Raw genomic sequence first — 23,783 nt, 5'->3', positions numbered from 1 at the left:
ATATACAAACACCAAATTATAAAATTAGGATAAAATAATAAATAAATACATATTACACATGCTTAACCACTGAGCCACAACAACACATTCTGATAATACATCCTTATTGAAGCCAGACATGGGATTCAAACCTAAGCTTTTTCAGAAAAGGCTCAGACATGGCACACGTCTTTAACCACTAAGCTACCAGGGACCCATTACAACACCTGACATGACTCTCCCACTACATACACAAATGAAAACGTGCAAAATATAGTAATACCAGTAAGCCGACGGAGTAAAACACGAATGTTCACCCCCCCCCTCACCCCCCCCAAAAAAAGCATCGAACAGCAAACAACTAAAAATACAATGTCAAGTACATCCTCGTGTTAGGTTGTCTGGAACAGGCGGGGGGGGGGGGGGGGGCTGGGACAGACAGCTCAGCCAACCTCCACTATGGGTTCCACGGAGTGGAGATCAGTTCTGGCAGGCCGGGGGAGGGGCAGGAGGGAGGGCTGCAGGAACGACGGAGGCTGCTGGGGCTCTCGCGGCTGGTCGGCGTGGCGGACGAGGCACAAGCGGATGCTGGTGTCAGGCCAGACGGAGCGCCGCTGGTCCTGGGTCGGCCTCCGGGCAGGAGGCGGGCCGCCGCCCCCCCTCCGGCCACAGCACACCGCGACCAGCCGCTGGAGCTCGGCTCGGAAGCTGTTGTTGAGCCAGCAGTAGATGAAGGGGTTGTAGCTTGTGCTGCTCATGGCCAGCCAGTGGAAGGCGAAGTAAAGGGCGTTGGAGCCCCGGATGGCCTGGCTGGACAGCAGCACCACGTAGCAGTTCAGCGGGAACCAGCAGACGGTGAACACCACCACCACGAGCATCAGCATCTTCAGGGTCTGTTTCCTCCTCTTCCGCTGGGCCACGTACTGCTCCATCGTCACGTCGCCGATGTTGCAGCGCCACCACAGGCGCCGGGCCACCGCGGCGTAGGCCGCGGTGATGACGATGAGGGGGAGGAGGAAGAGCAGCACGAACGTGAGCAGGTCAAAGTACTTCCAGTAGAAGTCGGAGGGCTCTGGAAAGTTTGGCACGCAGAGATTCCGGACAGTTCCTTTACTGTGGGGACGCGAGAGGAAACAAGAAAATATCTCAGCTCAGACCAGATTCTATATTGTGTCTACTTATTTTAATGAGACAGTTTACTTGTGGTTGTTTCAGTTTTTACAACAATTTATGGAAATCTGATTTTCGCATGAACTAACTACTAACTATAATGTTTTGATTAATTATTTTGCCTTGATATTTAATTTACATTGAGTATGATGACTGATGAAAATAAACACAGAAATCCGCACACAATCAATTACACGCAAACCTCCAAGCACAAGGAGTCCTTACCTGTAAACAAATGTGAATAGCGTCTGATAAATAGCGTGGGGAAGCGAGAAACAGCTTGCCATTACCCATATCGCCACGATATAGAAAACGCCCCTTGCCAAAGATATCCTGGGTTTGAATGGATGTAGGATTACCTTTTGATATGAACAGTTAATCAGATTACTTACATTCGTTGCATGAAACGATAATGGCTGCATAAAATCAACTTTGTATACACGAATGTGATGATATTGGTACTAACGACCTGTTGATATATTTTCAGCACTACTCACGACTGGACAGCGTTCATTCAAATTCTGCACAAACGGTTCCGTTTCCACTCATACCTTTCATATTGTACCAGGGGCGTAGATTTCATTACCCATTGACACTTTTAGACAACGGCAAATCTGTCACTCCCACTTTTTATCAACAAAGTGTTATTTAACGGCTTAATCCTCAGTTATTAAAAAAGCTGTCCCACTCACATTTGAAAACCAGCCTACGCCCGTTTTATTGTACTGACACCACATTCAAATGTAATCAGATTGCAGATGTATGAAGATTTACCTGGCGTCTGTCCAGTGCTATAACAGTCAAGGTAAGCGTTGACACGTGCAGAGAGCAGTACTGGACGAACCGACAGATGTGACACATTACTTTACCAAAGACCCAGGTGCTGGTGACAAATCGAACCTTGTTGACAGTAGAAAAAGTTGACATGGCATAAAGTTTGATTTCAAATACATATTTGACAATGCGTGATATACCTACCAAAGTCAATGGAGTGTTAAGCAAGGTTATTAGGATGTCGGCTACTGCCAAATTCGCAAGAAGCATACTTGTGACTGTGCGTGTGCGGGTGTTCCACATCACTTGACAAACGAGAGCGTTTCCGAAGAAAGATGTCAGGATGATTACAGAATATGCTATTATAAGTAAAAACTTGGTAGTGGCGTTTTGAGATTCCACTCCGTACTTCTTTTTTCCAATAAAAATCTGCAAATCTGCAAGCACTTTATCATCCAATATGTATTTCGACAAATTGGAAGCAGGTTCCAAAAAACCGGCGATGAGAGACCCATTTCCTAAAAGAGACTGGTTGCTTTTAAAGTCCCTTATCAAATATGATGGCTCAGACATAATGCCGTTGGTTTCCAACTAAAAATAACACTAGCATGTTTTGCTTCATATTTTCCGAGTTGCGCGCTACAGCCCCCACCATGCTTCTGAGAGCCAGAGATAAGTGTGCGAGCACACACTGTCAATGATCACTGCAAATTGACAGCGGTACGCAATTACCACGAAATCTACTTAGGCTACGTCAAGGAACGGTAATACATTGAAAAATACAATTCGCATTATGCAACAAGAACGAACAAAACCTTTCTTTCGAGTTGTCTGCTTTGGTCTGATGACATTTACAATGTCAGTTTAGAGTAGTGTATTGGTAATGCGACGGTCTCCCACTCAAAGCATTGTTTAATTGCTCGAACATTTTAGTTGTTAATTGAAGTAATTTAGAAGAACGGTCACATCTAGCTAAAAGCATCTCCACCTATAAGAAAGAAAAATCACTCAACTTAAAAACAGCTAAAACGCATAGTTACGATTGCAGCGCCGTGTACGGTGTCAAAACAAGAACGTAGAGAACAATATGACCAAGTAATTATGGCATTTGGGCCCCAAAAAAGCGCATTATAAATCAAATTCATTATTATTCAGAAGAATCAATTCATTGTTTGTAATCTTTTACTCAGTTTATTGGTATTACTTATAAAAGAAAGCAAAATAAAGAGAAATTGCTTTAAGGGGTTTCAACTCAAACACAGAACAGAAAATTAGTTTACAGGTTTGTTTTTGCTGTTCTAAAAAGGTACAATGGTACAACGACAATAAGAATTTGGTGCGTGGGGTTCGCGGATGCTCGGAAAGTTTGTTCGATGTTAGAAGAATATCCCCCAAGTCCTTATCTTGAGGAATTGCAGTGGGAGCAGAGACCACTCCCCTCTTCCCATAACGCAATCCTACTTCACATACTTCTCCATGAACTTCTTGTGGAACTCGGAGCGCAGCGTGTCGTTGATGAAGCGCTTCTCCCTCCGGGCGTCGTCGACGCCCTTCGCGCAATTCTTGAAAACCACGTCGTCGTCCCACCTTGACGAGAGACACGGTTGATGCATCCATCACGAAACAACATTCCCCCTCAACGGCGCAACGTCTCTTAATGCTCGAGCCGTTGCGAGAGTGAAATGTCGAAAAATGGGTCAAAAGATGTGTGTGTTTGTGTGTGTCTGTGTACCTCCTCTTGACGCTGAAGGACGTTTGGGCTGGTACGATCGGCTGTGGCTGCTGTTGCTGCTGTCCGGCCAGGTTGAGTAGAGGGTTCCCGCTCAAGATGTTCTCCATGCGGATCCTCTCCTCCTCTGCCTTCTGCTCTCGCTCCTGGGAGGGGGCACGGGGGGGTCAAAAACACGTGGCTCGTTGTGGTTCTGAGTGGAAATCACTTGAGACTTGGTCCACCGTCCCCACGTCGGTGCGCTGGCGGCTATAAACGAAACGGGGCGGCGAGGAAAGCGGTGCCCGCCTCGTCGGGGGGGGGGGGGGGGGGGGCGGCCTCACCTTGCGCTCGTGCTCCTCCGCCCTCTCCTTCTTGATCTTCTCCAGCTCCGCCAGCAGGGCCGCCGTGTCGTCGTCGTCGCTCTCATCCTCGGAGTCGCCCTCCTCCTCGTCATCCTGCGGTCAGAGACAGCGAGGGGTTAGAACAGCCCCCGGCTGGGACACGTCGCACAGACACGGAAACCTCCAGGGTTAGAACAGCCCCCCGGCTGTAGACACTCACGTCCGTGAGGGGGTCATCTGCGTCCAGATTAGCTGCGGGGATCTGGTCTAGCCTGGGCCGCTTGGATGACGAGGACGACGTTGTGTGCTCTGGAAGAGAAAACGCAAAATCGGATGAACCGAGGTTGACAAACGATGAGAGGTCTGTCAAGGGGTTAGTGACGAGTCTGTAAATCCGATCGGGATCGGATCTCCAAAAGGCGTTCCAAAAGGTCGAAGTTCAGTATCTGCAGACTGACCTCTGGGGCCCCTCTCTCTGGTCTTCTCTCGCACGGCCACGCGCTCCCTCTCCTCCAGCTCGCGGCGGAAGTCGCGGGCACGCACCTCCTCGGGTGCATCCTGGGTGGGCTGCCTGTGTGCGTGTGAGGGGTTGTTAGGCGTCAACGAGAAGCTGCTACTTCTTCAAATATTTCATCTCAGCAACAGTGGAGGACGGGGTCTGAAATGTCTCGTTTTGAAGCAGTGGACTGACCTGTACTTGATCTTCGTATGACCGGGTAGATCTCTGCTTGAATACTGTTTGGACAATGCACTGAGATCCCCTTCTCCTTTACCCCTCCCTCCTCTCGCTGGCTCGAACGTTGGTCTGGCAGCAGTTGTCATCTTTACTGGCTCTAAAATAATATAGATATTAGGGTGGATTAACGATTTCCCCCAAACTTACATTAATTTAGGCCTATAGCCTGTTTAAATGATCTTGCAAGAGGCTTCTATTAACGTGTTTTCCACTCCAACATTACTTAGAGTCCACCTAATTATTATTATTAACAGTAGCCTACATGATTTCATAATTCAATCATTATTATTATTATTATATTACAGACAATAGAACAAAACAAAAACAGACATGCTGGTACTGAGTTGAATAGTCTACCGCGTTAGCTAGCCTACTAGCGTCGTAGCTACTAGCTTAGCAGACACTAGTTCAAGCAAAGAAGCCGGAGCTTCTGTGTTAACTGGCAAGCGATTCTGTCAACTTTCAGGTACACAGATTTGAAGGTAAAATGTATTTAAACATGGTCCTGATTAGTTAAAACGCACTTCAATTTGATGTAAGTTACAATCCATTTAGCATTTTTGTTACCTGCTTCCACACACAGGAAGAACTGCCACAGGCTTTGTCGTCGTCACTCAATCTACGGACTCTCATTGAGGACAAACAAGACAAAAGCGCAGACGTTTTTTCTTAGGACCAATGCTTCAATCTTCGTCGTTTCTCAACTGACGAGGTGAAAGAAATGATGATAAATTTTATGTTTTCAGCATAAATGATGTTATAGCCTATGTAAAATGTGTCAAATAATAATTATAATATTTCTAATGATTGTGTTTTTGGTTTGATCTGAATTGTATTCCATAAATGTGGGTCTGACAGATATCATAGGCTATAGATTTCAAAGAGATATACTCGTGGGATTTTCTAAATTACTGTAGCTTAGGCTGAGTATACTTGAGTAACCTTTGATGAATGTACAAAAAATGTTTTTTATTATCCTCATTTTTGCTTATAGATAACTGGGATTGCACAGTCTTTATTTTAATTTCAACCAAACACAAGAACATTTGGGTTGTATTGCAATCTTAAATACTTTATCAATCCTCAAAGACAAAATCTGGGAGAATAAAAGTGAAACTTTGTCTCAAGTGGTGATTTTTACTTTCTAATGATACTATTATTGGAAAACATATCATGAATGAAACATAAATGTTTGACTTAAGTTAGAGTGGATCTGCTTAGTCTGAAAGTTACTAACAAACATGTAAGAACCTTTTTAGTAAATGACAGCATTCACATATGCTATGTTGGCAACATAATTCAATACTTCTGACACTTCACATTTTACGTACACAAGTAAACTCACAAGCCAGGTGATCATATCTTGGTGATGGCTATGAAAGACTGCTACACAATTACAATGAAATGTCATAAGCAGTAGTCTACATTTGAAAGAAAGTATGCAATACATTGCAATCATTTTCTAACTGGGAATTACAACATATTTTTTAACAGTAAAGATCTGCTTGAGCTGATTCACACAGGCATCAGTAGCTGGGTCCATAATTTGCAGATACACATGTGCAAAGAGCAGTAATCATTCACAAAAGAATCATGGTTTCACAACCGTAGACTGGACAAGATATAAGCATCCAGTGCTTGTCACTCAAACACTTAGAAGACGGCAGAATTTCCCTTGCAAGGTGACACATTTAAAATTATAAAACCAAATAAAAAGAACGCCTAGCTTATCTTAGATTTGAAGTATTCCTATTGTTGATTTATCATCCGTACTCTGTACATTCTTTGGTAAATGTGGAAAATAAACACAAACTCCACTACAGGCTTGTCTTTAAAGATCCATCATAAAAGCAATTGCCATATTTGATTAACCTGTTCGGAGATCTTAAAATATGTCCTGGTTCACATTCCATCATGGAATATTTGTAGACATGGAACAAAGACTTTAAGGTCAGGATGGGCTTCGTGGTGCATGAAGTAAGCAATGCAGAGAAATACTTCTTTAACATTCATTCATGTGATTTGTCAGATTAACGACAATGATGTTAATCCACATAAAAAAAAGACCGTTGGTGTTTTCTGTCCTGGCCTTTCAGTTACAGAACGATCATTATAAAATCTATAAATCTATTTAAAAAAAAACAGAAAACATATATTGCACTTTTAAACAAATCCAAGAGCTCAACAAAAGTAATTCTCTCTCAGATCTCAAGATAAATGGATCATCTCATTTCTGATGTCGTAGAGACAGTCCCAAATCAAGGCACACATTCAGTGATATATTCAAAAGTTCTTTAACACTGTTAACGGCTATTCAAAATCCTCCCTCTGAATGGAGTAGCTTGGGATGTAGCTAAGTGGAGGAACGAACAGACAAACTTGTGCTCTCCTGTATCGCGCCCATTTCTGCATACACTTTACAGGATTTCTTTCATCTTAGCATATTTCGTCATTTGGAGGGGAATCTCTACAATATATTGCACTACACTTTAAAAAAGGTGTCTCTATCTAGCTAGAAAAGGCCAACGTTAAAGGCACATGCCATACAGAAAGACAGAGAGAAACAGACACAGACAGACACAGACACACAAACAGTTCTGCTTCCTGTTCCAAGGACAGTTGTGACTTGTCAGGAAGGTGTGGTGGAGAGGACAGGGGCTGGCATCGGTCAAACCGGAGTCGACAGTTGACGGGTTGGTCAGGTCATGTAGCGGGTGATGGCGCGCAGGGCGTATAATAGTTCTGCCTGCATTCTGGCTTCCATCAGAAGCAGGTTGACATGGACCTGCAGGGGCACAGCAGGGAGAGGGTTAACATACTATACATATCACACTCCACTGACACTACATAACAGGGCTGGATTTACGGGCCTGGAGGCATGTACCAGTCCAGGCGGGCAAAAGTCTCAATGCTTCAGCAACATTTCCAAAGTGAGCTCGATTCAATTTCATAATATATATATTTTTTTATTGAACTTGATTTGAATCAAAACGATCCAGACTGACAGCCTATTGTAGAACGAAAATAACATGAACTGACTGAACTGCCATGTTTACTTGGTAAATTAATCTGAGATTTGCTTGAAGGAAGTTGATCCTCCTTGTTCTGAGCTGTAGTTATACATGATATAACATGTTGTTCTTTCATCTGAAGCCCCTGAAACGCCGACAGTTGGGGCCTCTCTCCTGGAAAAGCCAAACACCGTAACAGCATGCCCCAACAGCCAAGGTCTTTCTTTCCTGTGGCTTCTTCTCAATAGCCCTAGTGTACCCATGAACTAAAGGCCTCCTGCATAAACACAAGCGAGCAGCATGACCCACACCGTGGGTCAACTCTGGCCTAGTTAGGAACGAATCAGCATTGAGTATATATTTTTTTATGTCTGTGGATGAGTGTGCTTTTGACAAAGCAAGAAATGAACTGGAGTCAGATGGCGGAGCGGTTAGGGAATCGGGCTATTAATCAGAAGGTTGCCAGTTCGATTCCCAGCTGTGCAAAATTACTTTGTGTTCTTGGGCAAGGCACTTCACCCTACTTGCCTCGGGGGGAATGTCCCTGTACTTACTGTAAGTCGCTCTGGATAAGAGCGTCTGTTAAATGACTAAATGTAAATGTAATGAACTATCGACATTCCAATTCCACAACGAAACCTTGAACACTCGTGAACTCGCTGACGAGTTCTTAGCCGACACTTGAACGCCCCCCCCCCCCCCCCCCCCCCGAAAGCGAGTCTCCGTGATTGCTGACCTTCTCCGAGTGGCGGAACTGGCGCCAGTAGCTGTCGTACATCCGGCGCGTGGTCCTCTCCGGGTAACAAGTCACGGTCTTGATGTAAACCTTCAGGCTGCGCTCCAACAGCAGGTTGACCTCCCCGTAGTCGTAGTCATCATACCTGCAGAGGGAGGGGGGCACCGCTCGATGAGCTACCACACGGCTTTCGCGCGTTCCCAACGACGCCTCCTTAGGGTCGGCCGTGGAGGCGGAAGGGGCGTAGAGGGCGCGTGAGAGCTCGGTCCTCACCTGATGCCGTACATGCAGTGGACGTAGTTGAAGAGAGCCCTTCGAAGCATGGTGGTGTCCACGTCCTCGTGGCTGGCCATGTTGTAGTAGGTCAGGTCGCACGCCGTTCGGAACTTCTCGTCCAGCAGGAGGCCGATGTCCGAGTACAGCCTGTTCACCAGGGAGAATCCGTGATCTTCCCAGGAGTAATCCTATGCACACACACACCCACACACACACATACACAGGGACACAGTTAAGCGATGCAGTACAATTGCACCGATTGCGATGGGAGCGAGAAAGCGAAGGGATGTGGCAAACCTGTGCTCTAAACGTCGGCAGGTTGTCCTCCCCACGCCGGGCAAAGTCTTGGTATCCAAAGGTGGCATCCTCCACGAAACGGGACACTTTCGATATGGGCATCACCTCATCCTCGAAATCTGTAAAACAGATTGCATACGCGAAGCCTATCATTATATCAGTCGACGCGTGTGTGTGTGAATGCCTGGTTCTGTAAACTCGGATGGCTGACAAAGTGCTACATCTACATTTAGTCATTTAGCAGACGCTCTTATCCAGAGCGACTTACAGTAAGTACAGGGACATTCCCCCGAGGCAAGTAGGGTGAAGTGCCTTGCCCAAGGACACAACTTCATTTTGGCACGGCGGGGAATCGAACTGGCAACCTTCAGATTACTAGCCCAACTCCCTCACCGCTCAGCCATCTGACTCCCTAGTGCTGTACAGAACCTCGCTGTTAGCTGTGAGGAAGCGCTGGGAGCCGTTTGGATTTGTCTGCATTACCTCCAGACCCCACCAGGAGGCTCTCTTTCTTCTCCTTTTCGAAGCGGGTGGCCATTTCTTCCTGGGAGGCCTCGTCCTCCTCTCTCTCCTCCTGCAGTCTCTTCATCCTCACCATCAGCGCCTCCAACTCACTGACAGAGTCGGTGCTCTGAAATCCACGGAAGGGCCGATCAAGACGGCTGTAGTCGGCATTGGGGTGTAGTCACACGCAAACGCAGGCACACGCTCTCTCTTGCACACACACACACACAGGCATCTTCTCACCCCTGGGCTGGTGCTGCTGAAGATGCCGTCGCGGTCCAGATGATGGTCGCTGGCTAGGTCACACGAACAGAAGTTACTAATGTAGACGGACTGGAAACTGTTGGCGTTCTGGGGCTCCATCTCCGGGTTGATGCCACTGCCGAACACGAAGCTGGCCAGGGCATGGAAGTGGGCCAACAGGACCACGGCGTGAATCAGCTCCGCTAGAGACCAGCTGTGCTCGCTTGTCTTCACCAAGTTCTACCAGAGGGATAGGAATAAAAGGAGTTTAGACTATATAGCGTAGCGGGCGTGCATGTTTTCTATCATATATATTTCTGCTGTCTGGTATGCATGTGTGTTTGTGTGTGTTCATACCTGTATGTGCTCCTTGGTGATCAGCCAAGGCCTATGAGCCAGGATCTTGTTGATCTCGTTGAGGTTCCTCAATCTCTGCGGGGCGTACTGCAAGCCCTTCAGCCAGTCCAGACACACCCCAATCCTGTAGAACTCCCTCACATGTTGGGTAACCAGGAAGGAACACTGGTGACGTGCTGCTGCCTGGGGAAACGTTCGAGATCACCATGAGTTTGCGACGGTTTTTACTACTTGCTCCCGATTACAGTCCATATTGAACAGAATCCAATTTAATGACGCGCTTCAATGATCTTGTTTGCCCCATAAACTCAACAGACACTTAAGAGCGTCACGGCATTTCTCTCTCCGGTTTCCTCGAGACTGAGTGGTAAGATTAATGTAGGTCTGGTAAGGTCACACCGGGAGAAGGGTAGGTTGCCGTGGAGCTGTGCTGGTGGGGGGGAGGTATGTGTATGTGGGGGTGGGGAGGGGAGGGAGCAAAATGTCTGGCACAGCGCCACAGAGGTGTTGAGTGTCCTGTACGCCTCCGTACAGGCAAGCGCAGGCTTGCTGAAGATCTGCGGAGCACTTGCTCGTAAAGTCCACACAAATCCAATCCGGCACCTAACCCGGAGACACCAGGCATCTGGGCTAAAGTTTAACCCCCTCCCGGCAGGGGGAACATCACACACCAGAGACAGGAGGAGACTTCCTGGTTGACAGGAAAACGTGTCAACAGAGAGTTGTGGTTCGTGAGAGGTTCGTCTTCCAGGAGGGCGGGAGCCGGCCGCGTTTTCTGCAGCCTCGGTGAGACATTCCCCTTCGTGGGCAACCCTTGGCAACCCCTGAACCCCCCCACCCCTGAACCCCCCCACCCCTGACCGCTCCCCCACCACGCTTCAGAGGTCGCCCTCAGGATCAGCGCAAACCATGGCACGCCGAGTCGCATATGTACAGTGAACGGCATGTCAGGTGCCGTTCACTGTCATGTCAGGTGGCTGAGCGGTTAGAGAATCGGGCTAGTAATCAGAAGGTCGCTGGTTCAATTCCCGGCCGTGCCAAATGACGTTGTGTCCTTGGGCAAGGCACTTCACCCTACTTGCCTTGGGGGGGAATGTCCTTGTACTTACTGTAAGTCGCTCTGGATAAGAGCGTCTGCTAAATGACTAAATGTAAATGGGGGAAGGTCCTGTCTTTACCATGATGGCGATGTAATGGCGGCAGTGCAGCGGCAGCGGTCCGTCCATCCGGAGCAGGTAGAACTGGCTGTGCAGGAAGGACTCCAGGTAAGGGGAGTGCAGTCCCATCACCTGGGTCAGGTGGTCCACGCAGCCCCCGGAGGAGAACGCTTCGGCCAGCAGCTGCTCCGTGAGGGGGTCGACGGTCGACGCCTCGTCGAACTGAGGGCCGCACGAGGGGAAGTGGGATGCATTAGTAGGGCACTTAACGCCTTAGTCGTAAGCATAGTCATTTTTTAAATGTTTTTTTTTTGTGTTTTGACAAAGGGCTTTGAGATCAATAGAAGAATATCAATAGACTCTTATATAGGGCTTAAAACGATCCATATATTTTTATTCAAAATGGTAACTCCAGCTACATGTTTCAAATGACAAAAGGACCTGACTCGGCAGGCTTGAGTTTAAAGGGTCATGGCACATACGTGGAAAGGGATAAACAGAGTGAGAAAGAGAAAGCCACACCCCCCCCCAAGAGCAAGGGGATTTTTCTCACCTCCTCCTTTGGAATGAAGGCACTGGGTCCACTGGAGAAGGGTCGAGGCACACGGACGCCATTTTCCTGACACAGGACAAGAAGGGCCGAGAGAGAGAGACACAGGGAGGAGAGAGAGAGAGAGAGAGAGAGAGAGAGAGAGAGAGAGAGAGAGAGAGAGAGAGAGAGAGAGAGAGAGAGAGAGAGAGAGAGACACACACAGGGAGGAAAGAGAGAGAGACACAGGGAGGAGAGAGAGAGAGAGAGAGAGAGAGAGAGAGAGAGAGAGAGAGAGAGAGAGAGAGAGAGAGAGAGAGAGAGAGAGAGAGAGAGAGAGAGACAGACAGACAGACAGACGATGGATCAGCTCAGTGCCCTTTAACAACATCCAACATCCACAGTGCCCGTGCACTCTCAGACATGCTGGCTGAGCTTGTGAGCTCGGATCGCAATTAGCAAGGATATACAGGGCAGACTAAATATTAACAGGTCGGTTAAAAGGAGTCCGTGTATAGGTGTGTGTGGTATGATATGTAACACCGGGGGGGTTGTGCGTCAGTTCGTTTGCTCAGAGGTAAGGTAAGCCACTCCTGTTGTAACCTTTTGAGATGAGCAAACAGCCTGTGTGCACACACATTAGCCCAGGAACATTGAGAACAAGGCCTGGGCAGAGTAAAGGAAAAAAAAACACTTTTGTGGTTCCCATTGATGGTTTTGTGTCTCTCTGTGTCTCTGTGTTTGTGGGTGTGTGTGTGTGTACAAATGTGTAACTTGGACTGTATGACCAGTAGTTATGGGTTTTAATACAGTGAAAGTGCTGAAGTGACAATAAGGTTAACAGACCCATTGGACTACACATGAATGTGATAGCTGGCATGTATCATAAGAACAGACGTGGCCAAATGGACAAAGGTTGTCTTGGTTGGAAGCCTTTATAATTGTTTGGCCCCAGTAATTTAACCCTTGAGCTGCCTTCGGGTCATTGTGACCCACCTTTTGCACCACGACGGTGGGTCACAATGACCCGAAGGCAGCACAAGGAGAATGCATGAATGTTTATAATCATCGTAACAGGTTGACAATAAATCTAATGTAGATAGATGGTCAATAAATGATGAGCCCAAAGTTCAGGGGATCAGAATAGATCTGCATGCGTAGATCTGCATGCGTACTGTATGAAGGTTGCTCAAAGTGTGTGTGTGTGTGTGTGCGTGCGCATGCGCGTGCATGTGAACTGATGTGTGTGAGAAAGGGATCTGAAAGAGAGAGAGGTAGCTCTGTTCCAGTGGCATATGTCTCATTACGTAACATACCTTTGAATGTGCTCTCTGTCCACTGACGGGCAATTTCCTGGGAATTTAGCTAATTTGGTTGAAGCCCTGTGGACAGGTCAGACAGACAATCCCTGGGCTGTAGGGGACCTGTAAGTGTCATACAGCCCTTCTAGTTCTCTATTTTAACCTTGCACCCTCCCTCCCTCCTTCTCTCCCTCCCCCCTCCCTCTCTATTTGTAAGTCTGGCCCATTATGTGTGGAGGAAGAGAATTGATCGATTGAATAAACAAGCGACCAGCAAAAACACAAATTAATAAACGCAAATAAGTCACGCATTCCGTAAATACTAAACAATCTCGTACAACCTGGGTCTATATGAAAGTTTGAGCCACCGTCCTGCTAAAGCAGCAATGATTATACACTAATGAAATCTCAGTGGACACCAGAAACACTCCCTTATTTTGTCCTTAATGATGTTTGTCAGGAAAATCCCTGAAAGCCCTTCAGAAAAAAAGCCATGTCTGATGGATTATCCCTGTAATCTCTGGATAATCAATCTGAATGCCCTTATGCCTTGTTGTTGCTCTCATAAATGCTGAGCGTGTGATTTGTTTTTCGATGACAAATACCTGTTTTTGAAGTTGTGAGCCTGCAGTTTGCCCCAGATTCATACAACATAAATTATATCTGTTCGGGGTATGGATTTGTAAGAGAGAATGCCTGAGATGGAATGGCAGTTAAAGTTTATGATTTACCAGTACAGCAAAACCTTGTAAAATACCAAGGTAAATCACCAGCCTAATTATTCCACATAATAAGACAAGGCACATCCTCTATTCACATTTGTTTTCACATTTGTCTGATTTGAGATTTTCAAGAAGGAACTTTTCTTTCAGATATAGGAAAGGATAGAACTACAGGAGGTAGGTTCACATTTGTCAGGGTATCAAATGGTCCCTGTAACGCATTCCTTACAAGCCAGCAGTCCCTGCCCACCAGCCTGGCTTCAGACCAAATTAGGATGAACCAGGAACCTATCATACAACTTCATACCATGACCTATCCAAAAATTTTCATCTTCTATACTTCTGCACACTAAATATGCCATATCTTCACATTTCAGTGAATAAAATCAGAGTGTTATTTACATTTAGTCATTTTAGCAGACGCTCTTATCCAGAGCGACTTACAGTAAGTACAGGGACATTCCCCCGAGGCAAGTAGGGTGAAGTGCCTTGCCCAAGGACACAACGTCAGTTGGCATGACCGGGAATCGAACTGGCAACCTTCGGATTACTAGCCCGACTCCCTCACCGCTCAGCCACCTGATTCCCCTGATTGTTATTGCAACTAGTTAACTGTCTACTCAGATAAGAAAGGTCAATTGCCAGGGAGATTACAGACTGGTCTTGCTGCCACTCTTTGTTTAGTTTTTGATGGCACCACCACAATATAAAAGTGGGTCATATGTACCTAGACTGGAGTAATGGGCTCTAAGAATAGCTCTTAAGGAAAGAGGGCACTAGAGAGACAGAAAGTGAGGGAGAGAGGGAGGGGTAACTAGATAGAAGACAGATTTACGTTTAAGAAGTATTATGTTTAGTAGACTTCATGAAAACTGATTGAAATATTCATGCTCTCTTGAAACTTTTTACCCATGAAACAAGGACTGGCCTTCTTTATTACCTTGCCAAACATTGTGCAGACATAATGTGTTGCAGTCATAGCAATGTTATTATCATGAAAATAACTGCAATCCTTTCTTAAACCTAATCCTGTAATGCAATTATTGAAATGCATTATTTAATATTTGTCAACTATGTTGCCTTATGACATTTGTAATAGGTATTTTTTGGGGTAGGATTTAGGATTGACCATGTAGAACTAGGATCAACAGATAAGGAATTAAAACTGAGGGAGCCATTGTTGAGCAATGATTAGACCTCACACAATAGTCTACCAACGTTGTAAATAGCCTACCTTTTTGCTTATCACCTTCTGACAGATGTTACAGATGTGGAACGGGTTGGGGGAGGTGAAGGAGTCCGGACTGACGCTCATGTTGGTAGCAGAGATAAAAGAAAAAGCAAGACCGTCCTTTGCTTCTCGGCGTTCTGTAAAAAATACAGTACTCCACGTTGTTGCATGTGTGGCGGTGGTGGGTATGAGATGGGGAGACCGACAAGCTGTTGAATTACGAAGCCTTTTCTTAAGAGTGGTCTTCGGTGGCTCCGTCCTCCCCAGTCTCACTTCCCACACAACGCCAAGCGCCTCGGTGCGCGAACTTCCAACTTTGCTCCGCAGAAGGCACGACACACCCACAAGCCAATGAAAACCCATAGCCCGCAGAGGGGTGTGCTTGCTAGTTCAACAACTTTCCACAACCCGCATTTGTTGTTTTTTGATCCAAGAACAACATTAAACAGAACCCCCTTTAAGAGTGGTTAAATAAAGAAGGCTATACAACCATAACTAGGCCAATTATTCTCACTGTCTGTGTCACGAAAAACATGTTTTTAGGATGTTATTAAGCAATAATCTGAACGTGTGTGTGTAGAAGATAAGTTGTTTCACAATTTTTGGGTGACTGTAGTCTGAATCATTTATAAATAAAAGATGCATGCATCACACACAGTGCTTGAGAATACAACATTTATTTTCTTATTTAAACCAGAGACCCTGAACACGTGATCGGGAGGAAGGAACCATGCCTCATGATGGATGCATGGCTGTGGAAGTGCTGGTTGGGCCCCTTGTAAAATATGCTGTGGGCCCTCTTTGGTCCGGTTATTTACATCATAAACGTTCTCTTTGAGCTGTTCTTTCCATGCATGTCCTCCTTCCATGCAAGTTGAAGTTGAGATGAGCCGAGAAACATGCACACACTGAGTCAGCACGCTGGAGCGGTGTTGTGGTGATAAGAAAAATAGCTCAGCAGAAATTCAGACCAAACCACAAGCGCAGAATTCAGTTCATCGCACCCTCCTCTTGTATGTCTCGCCCAGCAACAAGAACACAGCCATATCAGCAGAGGCTGACCTTGTGACTAATTACAGTCCTGTTGTTTTTCTTGTAATGGTTGACACCATGTCCTCTCACTTCCCCTTTGAAACAACACAAAACTAGTCTCTGCTTTAAAGTCTGGAAGGTGCAATCCACGGTAAACAAATGTAAAAACTTATCTTTTCTAGATCAAGCCCCTTGTGTTTTCAATTTTGTATTCCCCTATTCTTTTTGAATTCATAGATCAATCTCATGTACACACCTCAAAATCAGGAAATTGTGTGTGACTGGGCTCAATCCCACTTTATTAATGTCACACCAAACCTGAAGTAATCACATAGTTCTAAACACAGCAACCAGACACACAGGATCTCTTCTCGTGTATATCATTACACAGAAGACATGTCATTGGCCTACAGACATAGCCTAGTTTTGGTCAAAGACCAAAAGTCATCAAACAAAGTCCTAGGAATCCCTGTCTCCCGGGATTAATCTTGACTGTTGTTGTCATCAGCCTATATTTGGTCTGAGTGACATCATCATCATTGATTGATTAGATTACACGGCAACAGTATGTCAATGATGGTGATCGTCATTCACTCACTCAGTCAATGCAGGACACATCCCACTGAACTGAAATGTAAATTCACTGTTTCATAGAATATCCTTATTTTGTTTGAAGCCTTGATAAGATTGTCCTCATTCATTTAGTTATACTGTTGTTTGTGAAAAGAACTGTAGTCACAATTGTACTAAAATTACAAATCATATTTTATCAAATGTTTTATCTTGAGAATTCTTCAGATAATCAAATCTATTCTAGACTGTCAGAATACATATGGGTTAAAATCATGACTTGTATATTCTTTTTTATTACGTACATAAAAGCAAAACCTTAAGATTGTCTTAAACCCCATGGAATAAAAAACAAATCTGCCTCATATACATTGTTTGTCTGGACAAACAAAAGCAACACTTTAGACCCAGAAAAAAATTGTCCATTCAAAGCACAGTAAACAGAGCTTGTTTCTAGCTGATAGGTGGGCTCTTCAAGGTGGAAGAAAAGTTTATGGGTCACACAAAGCAACACCAAAGAATTACTCAACAACCTGACGTTGGTAGTTCCTGTTAGTCTGAAGATTTCCAAAGCAGGGTGTCAACAAGCTACCTGTTGGCAGTCTTGTACTTCAGTCAAATGTGTGCTTCTAGTGCATCTTATTGTAACATGGCATTGCTTGTTTGGAGCTGACAACCATCAACTTTGAAATAATACTAAGTGATCTTGCTGTTTATTTTGTCCAGATCAATGCTCGTATCAGCTGGGTCTACAATGATGCTACTGTAGGTTGAGCGCAACAGTGAATCAGAGCAGACTTATTGGTCGTCACCCTCTCAGTAAACAGGCTGCCACACCCATTCTGGCCCCTTGGACATTCACCCCATCTTAAGAGCGTTACATAACTTTAGGGCTCTGTCCAACTGATTACATGAATTCATTTTTTTTCCATTCCAATTCATTGGTGTTGACTGTCATTTGGCATAGATGGTTTACTCTCCCACAATGCGCTCAAATGGCCTAGAATTCTCCGGATTATTCTTTCAGACCAATATATTGTATGTAGAGACCAAATGAAGGAAGGGTGAAGATACAGTCAACACAAAACAAAGGATATTTGATGCTTGGAGTAAAACCTCCATGTGTTGACCCAAGGTTCCATCTGCATTGATCCACATTCTTGACTGCCGACACTAATCTCAACATAACAACCTAATGGGATCAAATAGAACGTTATCTCTGCCTGGGTTACACGGTTTGATCCATCACCCATCGATTTGTTTTTCTTTGTGCATATCAAATTGAATGACTTCCAGATAATATGCTTTACACAGAAGAGATAACCCTTTTCATCAGGAATATCATAACGTGAATCACTTCAAAACTGTGAGAAATGCAACAAATCCTGAACCACAGTCACATGTGAGACTCACGGTTTTACTTGACATTGGAAAGTACCTTTAGCGCCACCTAAAGGCCTATTTGGAGACTGCCAGGGGAATAAACAACAGGGAAAAAAAGGCCTTTGCAGAACTTCCCAATGACACGACAACAAACACACACAAGAGAACCTTTTCAACCATATTTAATATTTTTCAAACATTGGGTTTGGAAAAAGTACAAAAGGTATCTTGTACACCACAGTATGAAACCAGCTCTTAAGGTCCAAAGAGCTGTAAAGTGTAAGATGTTTCTTTAAAAAGCATATTCTACATGTGTTTATCGTCAACCAGCCTTACCTTACAAATACACACTAAAACTGACACAAGCAATACATTTTAAATACATAGGCTGACCCCTGTAATACCTTTACATGTGATTCTTAAAAAACTATTTAAAAGGGCGGGAGAAAAAGTCTAAAAGTACATTACAGTACATGAGACCACAATGCCAACCTGTATATGGCAGTAAGTCATGCATTATTACAATCGTTCCACTACGGAGAAACAGCAAAGCGACAGCCGCCACAGTGAGAAAGAGAGCAGCCAGGATCAAGTCTCTCTACAAAACAAGATTTCAAAAGATCTCCGTGTTCTCATTGGTTGGTTTTCAAAAGATCTCCCGTGTTCTCATTGGTTGGTTTTGGACTTGACGTCGAGACATCACTGCCTGCTGGCCAGCAACGCTGTGATCACCCTTTCGACAGTTGCATACATATTAAAGTTGGGAAGGGGCCTCCAATGAAGAGGAGGCTTCTTCCAGAATCATGTCCATATAGAAAAATAGAACTAATATTATACACGAATTGTAAAATCCCCAAAATGTGGGAAGATGTTCTCTCTGAGTATGTGGCGAGTAAACATAATAGTAAATTGAAAGAAACACAATTGAATAAATAAATTGCATGACATCCGTCGGGATGGAGTGGAACCGTGATGTTTCTGCGACAGATAAGAAGCAGACCGTGTCGTCGTTTCCCCCCGGGCAGTGTAAATATGAGGGCGTTCCCTCCCCTCCTGCTTCCAAAGTCACACCCAGAGACAAAAATCACCTGACAAACACAGAGAACACGTCCGACATCTCCAGTGTCCTCCGACACCCCCCCCCCCCCCCACCCCCCCCTTTTCCACCAACGCAAACCTAGTTCTGCTCCTGGGCTGTTGCTGGTGCCGGTGTTCTGCCATTTTATGCTACCGCATCAGATTTTGCTACCGTAGCGCAAACTATAATACAGGGCTAACCCCTTACCATAACCTTGCTGTGCAGCATTAACCTGCTGCTAGCATGATGGGTAGCTCTGACGGGTAGCTTGCTGAACCTACTGCAAATTGGTGCCCGCTCATTTTTTGCTACCCATCGGAACATGCTACCAGCAGGAAGGTTCCACAGCAGGGTTAGGATAGCCCTATGTATTTGCGCTACGGTACTAAAATCTGATAAGGCAGCAAAAGTGGCATGACATCGATTTGCTTTTCCACTGAATACATCTCCGTTCTGGGAAATCTATTTGCTGCTAGCTAGTTTTGTTAGCTATTAGAGACCTTGTTTGCATGGTCTGTTTACAATAAACAGACAAAAGGGTGGTGATGGCACCCGCTAGCCTCTACGTTTTTTTTGTTTACATTTGTCTTGTGAATGCCCTACATGGCAGCCGCAGGTGAAGATTTCGAGATTGATCAAGCAATGATGACGATTATCTCGCCCACAGCCACTGACGAACAGTTCTAGATCCACTAAGAGCTGGTCTAGAGTTCCGCTTTGGAGTTCGTTTTCCTTGCCTGGTCCTTTTAAATGCAAAGAAGGTTTGAGATTAGGCACCGATTTCTAACCGGCCCTAAAACTGCCTTGGTGGAAAAGGGAAAAATCAATGGGTCGACACGAAAACATGTTTCCATGTACAGCATGGTTACTGCGACGGATAAACCATGATTGAACATGATGGCAATAAATTGAGGAAACGGTGGAAAGGGGACTGGTGGGGGGGGGGGGGTGGATAACGGCATCAGACCTTCACAGTGCTAAAACGATGAAGTCTCTGAGAGCCACTGTGGCGGGTATGACTTGTTGTTAGGGCAACAGCAGTGAACTCCCTGTCCTGTCAAACTTCTTGCCCTTGGAGAGGGCGGCCACCTGTTTCATCAGCTCTCTGTTTTTAGCCTGGCGGGAAGACGAGACACAAGAAGGGGTGAGTGAACGTGTTGACGGGGGGGGTGGAGGAGCGTTTGAACACCAAAATGTGCATTTCTGCCGTGCTGTTATTTATTTATTTTTCCTCACCTGTAACAGTTCCATGGCCTCTTTGTGTGCCTTCTCCATGTTGTTCATCTTGACCCTCATGTTGGACTCCTGGTACTGGAAGTCTGCCTTCAGCTCGGTGAGCTACGGGGGAAAGGCATAGGAATCAATGAGGCATGATCAAGCTGGCGTTGAGGAGTTTTTGGGGGGTGTATATATAGCCGTCTCATCGGTTCTGGGCGTGTGCTTTACCTTCCGGTCCTTCTCCAGAATGGTCTGATCCCTCTGCTGTAGGAGTCTCTTTAATGACATCACTTCCTCCTTCAGCTGACTGATGAGGATAAAGTTGTCTGTTCCGCCAGAATCCATGGATTGGGTGATGGAACTACTGATGTGAGAGACAGAAGAGAGGCAGGCATGCATGTTGTTAGGGTGGGAGAACGAGCACAATGGCCACCTTGTGTCACCTCAGGCTAAGGCGACCTACATGTCATATGGATGTGAATCTGTTAAAGGGCTGTGCATTCTAGTCGCGCTGCCCAGAAAAGCTGCCATTCGGACCGTGTTGAAAAGGAGACCCAGTTTAAACAAACGGCAGCCGATTTGGTACGGCCGTCCGGAAAAAGCGTCAACACTCTTCAACGAAACAGCAGGAACAAATACAAAAGGCAGCCAAACTCGTCGTGGACATCACACGTTGGTGTGACAAGAGTCTAGGCAGCGTGGCCTGACTTGACCTGTGTGTGCGGGGGGGAATTTACCAAAAGACCGTCCCATACCTGTCCCCATTGGATGGCTTCATCTCCAGTTTTGGTTTCTTCTTTGGAGTCTCCTTCTGGATTGAAGAGGATTTATGGCTGAGAATGGGGGGGGGGGGATCAACAGGGAGCGACAACTTTAGACACGGAGACTCAAACGGCGCCCGGCCATGTCCCCGAGTGCACCGTGGGGCTTACGTAACTGTACCTCCAAACATTCCAAATAGGTGCTATGTAACGGTCAACAGGGAGCAGGAAAAGGTGGGAGGGAGGGGGGGGGGAGAGAGAGAGAGCGTGTCTCACCTCTGCTTCCACAGTCCCTGCTCCTGCTCTGGACTGAGGCTCCCACTGAGTCTGTTCCACAAGGGAGACAAACACACAAACTGAAACACCACAACCGGATGGAGGACGTATCCCTCCGCTAGGTTACATACAAGGGAAAAACCACGATATGAGTGTGATGTGCGTTTTGGGGTGTTTTTTTGTACGCGCAAAGACCAACAAACGCCTTGCGAATGGTGTTAAGGGAGCAGGACTGGGGTGGCGGGCCGGGCCTACTTGTGGTGGGAGCTGCTGTGTCTGTGTTGGTGGTGGTGGTGATGGTGCTGCCTGGAGTGGTGGTCCTTCTCGTTGAGCGAGGACGAGTTGGAGCTGAAGCCCTTCCTCTGCTCCTTGGTCTTCTGCAGGACGCGGCGGTAGGACAGCGTGCAGAGCCAGCACAGCAGCTTACCGTCCACCTGGGCCGGGGGGAGGGGGGGGCCAGAGACGGAGAGAGGACAAGCGGAAACAAAAGCTCAATGTTAATAGTTAATAATAAATACAAAAACCAGGCTCAGCTCACAGTGCAAAGCGAAGCACGTACCTTTCTCCTTCCCTCCTCCTTGCGGTCAAAGGCACACTGCTGTTTGCATTGCTCACAGGTCTGTGGAGGGCCATATTTCTTCTCTGAGTTGGTACAGCGCTGGCATTTTGTCCCGATGAACGCTGCGATGATGTTACAGTACTGGCAGGGTTTGGGCTATAAGAGAAAAGATATGGGGGAAAACTGAGTTAGGGATCTCTGTGTGTGACGTAATGGGATTTTGTTAGTTAGAGTTCTAAAAAAAAAAGGCTTTGTAGACGGAAATTTGAAAAGTGAATTACCGTCCCAAACTGCTTTACGTTCTGGGCACATTTCTTGCAAATCGTGTTTGTTTTGCTGTAGAAGGAACAAGTACGATGCTTACTTTAGAACATCATCCACAAAAGAAATGTTTCACTAATGTAAAATACATGAGCCTATGCCTTTAAAGTAAAATAACAGCCGGGAAAATCACAGAAGACCTTTTTATTGTAAGTCATTAGATATGCAAATTTTGTGTTTTGGCAATATAATGTTCACCAGAAATGTCATACCTCTCTTGCTGAAACTCAGACCTGCAGTATGTACACTTCACAATGGGATGGGCAATGCGGCACTCCTATATTTACGCAAGAAACAAAAAGAGTGTTAACGTGATTCATAAAGTGTCGCTTCTGCTTAATTTTAATGGCAACTTTTAGACAAAACATGAACAATACACTGATAAATGTTGTAATTTGGAAATACACGCAGAAATAGTTGGACATGTACTTTCTTAGGAGTGGCAATTTTTGACTGTACTCCAACAACTACCATACCAACAATAACGTCAGGGTCTATATAGTTATTGTCTATTGGCCTCTAATTAAACAAGGGGCATAGAAAAGATCAATGCCATTAGAATCACCCAGGCAAGGCAACTGTCCACTGTTCTATATAATTATCTAACAAGGTTTAGACTGCCATTGGCGTGTCTAGGCTGAAAGGATCAAGATGTTACATAATGTAACGTTGGCTGACAATTTCATCGTGTGTACGCCAATTGGCCGATTCTAGCTAACTAGCCTCACGCAAATATGGATTTCCACATCTGTACTACAGAGAGCTGTAGCAGCCACGCATACGCCTGTTAAGCCACTTAGCTTGCTACGTAGCCATTCATTTTGCCCGATTTTTGGCAAGATACCTAGGCTAGTTGGTTGGTGCAAGCACCCACAAACACTTCCCAACCTTGCACAGTTGCTGCCCCTGCGACAGTTCTTCGAAAGGATACCGCTGGTTACACTTCGTGCAGGCGTACAGGGCCGATGTTGCCATTATTACCGGGAAAAAACCACGAATAAAAGAACAAATGAACTAGCTAGCTTGGATAGCTAGCTGACTGTCGTTAGTCCCCTAGTCACTACAATGTCTTTGGTAGCTTCCTAAGTTAGCTGGGTAGCATACGCTCTGTGGCTGGCTAGCAAGCTATAATAGCTAGGCTAACGGTAAATAAACAGCTAAATCTATCCAATGCATATCACTGCTTACTGCTAGCTCAATAACCAAAGTAGTTTCACATGAACAGTCATAAATGTTGGTATAGAATTAGTAAAATACCACAAAGGTTGTGATTTGATTTGAGTTTTAACACTGTTCTTAGCCAGCTGTAGTTAGCTAGCTGTTTTCCCTTTCTTTTTGGATCAGCGTCGTCGTCATTCGGAACGGATGTGGGTAACAACTACAAAAGAAAGAGAAGAGCCAGTCATGACGTCTCATCCGTGCGCGGGATGAACATTTGAAACAAGGGAGTAGACGAACGTCTCAGCCAATCAACAGGGTGGACCATTTCTAAAGCTTTTTTTTATTTTGT

The 23,783-nt window shown here is 45.6% G+C and overlaps 4 protein-coding genes across 5 annotated transcripts; all 4 read right to left on the bottom strand.

Moving 5' to 3' along the window:
* Positions 1–406: 406 nt before the first annotated feature.
* On the bottom strand, positions 407–1,443 carry LOC134013542 (G-protein coupled receptor 83-like). Its single transcript, XM_062453048.1, has 2 exons — positions 1,440–1,443; positions 407–1,129 (listed from the first exon to the last, which is right to left on the bottom strand). Exons 1-2 carry the CDS (start codon positions 1,441–1,443, stop codon positions 423–425), a joined length of 711 nt encoding a protein of 236 aa, XP_062309032.1. The 3' UTR covers positions 407–422.
* A 1,648-nt stretch (positions 1,444–3,091) lies between these two features.
* Positions 3,092–5,414, bottom strand: cwc15 (CWC15 spliceosome associated protein homolog). The gene is made up of 7 exons (XM_062453480.1): positions 5,279–5,414; positions 4,667–4,808; positions 4,434–4,546; positions 4,196–4,284; positions 3,976–4,089; positions 3,656–3,798; positions 3,092–3,510 (listed from the first exon to the last, which is right to left on the bottom strand). The coding sequence occupies exons 2-7, from the start codon at positions 4,795–4,797 to the stop codon at positions 3,381–3,383; spliced, it is 720 nt and encodes a 239-aa protein (XP_062309464.1). The 5' UTR covers positions 4,798–4,808; positions 5,279–5,414; the 3' UTR covers positions 3,092–3,380.
* A 296-nt stretch (positions 5,415–5,710) lies between these two features.
* On the bottom strand, positions 5,711–15,395 carry sesn3 (sestrin 3). The gene is made up of 10 exons (XM_062453379.1): positions 15,079–15,395; positions 11,846–11,911; positions 11,314–11,514; positions 10,136–10,318; positions 9,779–10,018; positions 9,515–9,662; positions 9,032–9,150; positions 8,732–8,922; positions 8,459–8,603; positions 5,711–7,496 (listed from the first exon to the last, which is right to left on the bottom strand). The coding sequence occupies exons 1-10, from the start codon at positions 15,157–15,159 to the stop codon at positions 7,410–7,412; spliced, it is 1,461 nt and encodes a 486-aa protein (XP_062309363.1). The 5' UTR covers positions 15,160–15,395; the 3' UTR covers positions 5,711–7,409.
* Positions 15,396–18,214: 2,819 nt separating this feature from the next.
* Positions 18,215–23,654, bottom strand: fam76b (family with sequence similarity 76 member B). Of its 2 annotated transcripts, none has more exons than XM_062453445.1 (10): positions 23,162–23,654; positions 22,486–22,550; positions 22,234–22,288; positions 21,953–22,108; positions 21,649–21,827; positions 21,394–21,444; positions 21,112–21,189; positions 20,585–20,717; positions 20,375–20,476; positions 18,215–20,254 (listed from the first exon to the last, which is right to left on the bottom strand). In XM_062453445.1, the coding sequence occupies exons 1-10, from the start codon at positions 23,246–23,248 to the stop codon at positions 20,165–20,167; spliced, it is 996 nt and encodes a 331-aa protein (XP_062309429.1). In that variant the 5' UTR covers positions 23,249–23,654; the 3' UTR covers positions 18,215–20,164. The 2 variants fall into 2 exon arrangements, with proteins under 2 accessions (XP_062309429.1, XP_062309428.1); XM_062453444.1 differs by having other exon boundaries at positions 18,216–20,254; positions 20,585–20,720; positions 23,162–23,653.
* Positions 23,655–23,783: the final 129 nt, after the last annotated feature.

The sequence above is a fragment of the Osmerus eperlanus genome, chromosome 27 (assembly GCF_963692335.1).
Source record: "Osmerus eperlanus chromosome 27, fOsmEpe2.1, whole genome shotgun sequence".
NCBI lineage: Eukaryota > Metazoa > Chordata > Actinopteri > Osmeriformes > Osmeridae > Osmerus > Osmerus eperlanus.
The sequence above is the reverse complement of the archived record's forward strand: the minus strand, read 5'-3'. Positions and strand labels throughout refer to the sequence as shown.

Coding starts and splice junctions, on each gene's coding strand:
- sesn3 (XM_062453379.1), bottom strand. CDS start 15,159: ATGAGCGTCAGTCCGGACTCCTTCACCTCCCCCAACCCGTTCCACATC. Junction 9,663..9,778: donor TCAGCAGCACCAGCCCAGGG/GTGAGAAGATGC, acceptor CGTGGATTTCAG/AGCACCGACTCTGTCAGTGA. Junction 7,497..8,458: donor AGTTCCGCCACTCGGAGAAG/GTCAGCAATCAC, acceptor GTGCCCCTGCAG/GTCCATGTCAACCTGCTTCT.
- cwc15 (XM_062453480.1), bottom strand. CDS start 4,797: ATGACAACTGCTGCCAGACCAACGTTCGAGCCAGCGAGAGGAGGGAGG. Junction 4,547..4,666: donor CATACGAAGATCAAGTACAG/GTCAGTCCACTG, acceptor ACACGCACACAG/GCAGCCCACCCAGGATGCAC. Junction 3,511..3,655: donor TCCTTCAGCGTCAAGAGGAG/GTACACAGACAC, acceptor TCTCTCGTCAAG/GTGGGACGACGACGTGGTTT.
- fam76b (XM_062453444.1), bottom strand. CDS start 23,248: ATGGCAACATCGGCCCTGTACGCCTGCACGAAGTGTAACCAGCGGTAT. Junction 22,289..22,485: donor TCTGAGTTTCAGCAAGAGAG/GTATGACATTTC, acceptor TTCCTTCTACAG/CAAAACAAACACGATTTGCA. Junction 21,190..21,393: donor CAGGGACTGTGGAAGCAGAG/GTGAGACACGCT, acceptor CCCCATTCTCAG/CCATAAATCCTCTTCAATCC.